At 39.3% G+C, this 3,755-nt stretch overlaps 1 protein-coding gene across 2 annotated transcripts in view; it reads right to left on the reverse strand.

Annotated features, from left to right (window-relative positions):
• Positions 1-3,279, reverse strand: part of usf1 (upstream transcription factor 1) — a 9,400-nt gene extending 6,121 nt beyond the window's left edge. The window contains exons 1-5 of one of the 2 annotated variants that reach the window (XM_020620750.1): positions 3,211-3,279; positions 2,511-2,572; positions 2,316-2,365; positions 1,759-1,871; positions 132-242 (exon numbers count right to left, since the gene is read on the reverse strand). In XM_020620750.1, the coding sequence (XP_020476406.1) occupies positions 132-242; positions 1,759-1,871; positions 2,316-2,365; positions 2,511-2,518 (282 nt within the window). In that variant the 5' untranslated portion in view covers positions 2,519-2,572; positions 3,211-3,279. Of the gene's footprint in view, positions 1-131; positions 243-1,758; positions 1,872-2,315; positions 2,366-2,510; positions 2,754-3,210 lie in introns of those variants that run through there. The other variant, XM_020620748.1, reaches the window with a different exon arrangement.
• Between the last annotated feature and the right edge of the window lie 476 nt (positions 3,280-3,755).

Raw genomic sequence — 3,755 nt, forward strand, 5'->3', positions numbered from 1 at the left:
GTGCTTGTTTGTTATAAAAGAATGTTGGGGGGGGGGGGTGTATGCATTTGGACAGAAATTGAAGTTGTGCTAATGGAACTGGGTGTTTGGAAATGCATGCTCCCTCCTGAGTTAGTCGGTGTTGCTCTCACCTGTGTGACAGTCTGGGTTCCAGGGAAACCAGCAACCAGGCTGACCGCTGCAGCTCCATCTGACTGTGTCTCCAGCTGGCCATCCGACACCTGGATCACTCTGTAGGTCACCTGCAAAATAACACACTGCACTGAGTGGTCAAGCTTGCATTTCTACTGTGGTGACACAGACACTACTGCAGTGCATGCAAATACAGAAGCTAAATTTAACTTCTACTTTTGGGTTTCCATTAAATCATTCACAAGGCATATGGACACAATTATCAAGAAATGTGAAGTCACAGACATGAAATCTGTATGTACTGTATATATGCAGAGACAGTAGAAAACCTCTGTATGTGAAAGATAAAGCAAAAATACTGTATACATTTTTGTTTTATCTTTTACATACAAACTCAAGTCAGTCACAGCAACGTCTGAAATTTCATTCAAATCTACTGTCTCAAATGCTGTTTATGCTCACAAATGACAACTCTCCACTGCTGTGACTGTAGCAGAGGTGTTCTGAGCACCACATCAACCGAGACGGCCTCAGGGAGGATACCCTGATAACTGCCCTCACTTTTTGTTTGTTTCTTTGTTTTATGGGGATGGAGTGTAGACTAAAAGGGAGGGTGCTTTGGCTACAGTCACTTACAAGCCGGTTAAAATCCTAAGTCTAGGAAGTAGGCAGAGGTAGCTGGTTAGAGTAAGACTGGGGTCAGGTTAAGCATTAGGTTCACATTAAGGTGAGAGGAAACGTCCACAGGGAAACAAATCACTTGTCACAAAATCTACTACTGAGCATTGGAACTCAATGGTACAGTAAATGTTACGAGCCCCCTAAGGGGGATTCACAAATGGCTATCTATAGTGACATTTCAGAAACTGCCAAATTTGCTTTAACCCAACTGTTTAAACTGTCTAAAACTGCACTTCCTCTCAGTTTACAAATTCAATTTAAACTCACTCTGGTGTATTTGTCCATACTTTTTAGTGCTGTATCTACGGTATTTAAGGATTAGGTTGGTAATTTTCTCTGTTTTTGATATTTTCAGAAAGAAAAAAAGATAGACAGAGATGTGAACTAGTAATGAATATCATACACTCACCGTGTACAGTCTGTAAATTCTGAACCAGGTTTAGCATATTCATCTGTAATGAAAACCTCTATTGCTGTCTGAAAACTATTACAAACACACCAGTGAGCCACACTGCTGCACTGGGTTTCTTTCTCACAGTAAACTGAGTCTCTGTTTACACTACTCCACTAGATTCTCGCAATACACATAATATCAACACACAAAGCAGAGATGATGTGCAGCTGACTGTTTCTTACTTCGGAGACTGAAAAAAAAAGATCATTTTACACTTTCGATTTTGAAAGTACCAACACAGAGAAAGGCACTAGAGTTATCCTTTAAGAATTCAAAATCTATTTTCATTGTGTTGTCCTGCTAAGGTACAAGTGTCAGTGCTTAACATCTCCAAAAGGACTACATGAATTACGACTTCCCCCCGGAGACTTGTGGTAAATAAGTGTATTTGTGGTCAAAGAATACATGGCCAGAACTGAAATAGCACCCCAAAGGTTAACTTAAATGACTGTTTTGCCTGCCAGATTTTTTTGGTTAACACTCCTTCCTACCTGCCCGCCTGATCCTTCTGTCTTGAAAAGATATTTGATGGGCTGGTCAGTGAAGGTGGCTGCAGACTGAATGGTGGCAATAGCTGCTGGATCCTCTGCAGTGGCTACAGACCCTGCAGGAGCACAGGGACACATATGTACAGTTTATGGTTATATAATAACAGGCCAGGGAAAACACTTTAAGACAATTAACACTACATTTTTAGTGCTTCAGGTATCCTCACACAGCCACACGTGCTCTTTCAAGACAGTGTAAAGAAACAACAGCCTGTACTGAAAGCACAATCAGGATGTGTTCATGGTTAAAGTACCCAAGTACAGGCATTCAGTTACTTTGAACAGTTCCACTGGACTGGGTTAAGACATTTCCGAGACACAACATACTGTATGATAACATTAACCAGTCTATGAACTTTAAAGTTTCAAAGACAATGACTATACCAAACAGATAGATAGATATCCTAGGACATTTGAGTAACTTAAAACATTTTCATAAATAATACACAATAGAAAATATAAACATAGTGTAGGGGTAACGATAATATTTGATGTTTTACCTTCCTCGTTGACAGTAACACTCCCATCTGGTTCAGGGCCTTTCTGCTGGCTGCTCAAACACATCAGAGGAGACATGCTGTGGTTAAATTAGCTAACTGATTAATTACCTACTAGTCAGTGGACGGGTAGTCTAGTGTATCGACATATTTGTGCTATTATTAGTCTACAATGGCGCATATTACCGTCCCACTCACCTCTTCATTTCTGCCGAAAGACTTGAACGAGGAGACCGCCTTCACTTGCTCCCACAGCCAGACTGTGAAACAAGTTCATAAGTTTGACAAGAACTTCGAAGACTATTTGCTCCAAACTACATGAAACTGACTACTGATATGACTTCAGACAATAACGCCTCTAAAGCAGAAGATTAAACATGAAACGATGTGAAAGGTTTGGCGCTAGCTGAAACGGTGAGCGTTACTGAGGGTAATAACGGAAACTATCCGGTTGGCCTTCACAATAAAGTGTTAACTTACAGGAAACAAAACAAAAATGCGTGGCCGTTACATGTGTGATGACCATGCGCATTTTCACTTGCTTAATAAATTACTAATACATACGGTTTGTATTTGTACTTCATATGCCTCATTAGTTGGCGACGCTTCAGTATGTGTGTAAACAGTTAGGCTATTTTAATCTGAAAATGTCACCGGAAATCAAATGTTCATTGTTCAAATCATTGTGGCAAAGTCGACACAGATCCAACGCTTCTACTACTTATCACTCGGACCCAGCGGTTTTTACAGATGTTTAATAAAATACTTTCTTCTATTGGTGGACGTAGTGGCCACAGTAGGTAATAAATACGATGTAAATATTAATAAATAAGCTACATTAAGGAAACCATTCTCAATTATGTTCTTCACATTTCAGACTAAACAATGATCTACTTACGCTGCAGTGGCCCCTCCCCCGATATTTGTCAACAGACCTGCCTCGGTGTAGGCTATACGCATGCGCCACAGGAAATTAAGTCAGTGCCTCTAGATCGGTTGGTAATGTTACGGACGCTTTTCAGAGTTTATCCAGTGAAAGTTTATTGTAAGAGGTTTAGACTAGATATTGCACTTTCTGTGGTAATTCCCCTGAGACTGCTGTTCATTTATTTTGGTATTGTCGTTTTATAAAAACATTTTGGTTTAACTTTTGTATTTTATACATATATAATATTGATAATGATTTTATTTTGCACTGGAAGAATGTTCTGTTTGGTTGCTTAGAAAAACGATTCTCATCTCATGTATATGTCTGTAACTTGTTAATTTTATTGGCTAAGTTTCATATTCACAAATGTAAATTCACAAATAGAAAACCTCTATTCTTGGTCTTTTTAAAAGAGTTCAAACAATACATTTATAATGCAAAGGCCATCAAAACAATTAATTTATGCATCTTATTTAAAATTCCTGGTTAGATAATCCACCCCCCCCCCCCCCCAC

The sequence above is a fragment of the Monopterus albus genome, unplaced genomic scaffold (assembly GCF_001952655.1).
Source record: "Monopterus albus unplaced genomic scaffold, M_albus_1.0 scaffold246.1, whole genome shotgun sequence".
NCBI classification, from domain to species: Eukaryota; Metazoa; Chordata; class Actinopteri; order Synbranchiformes; family Synbranchidae; genus Monopterus; species Monopterus albus.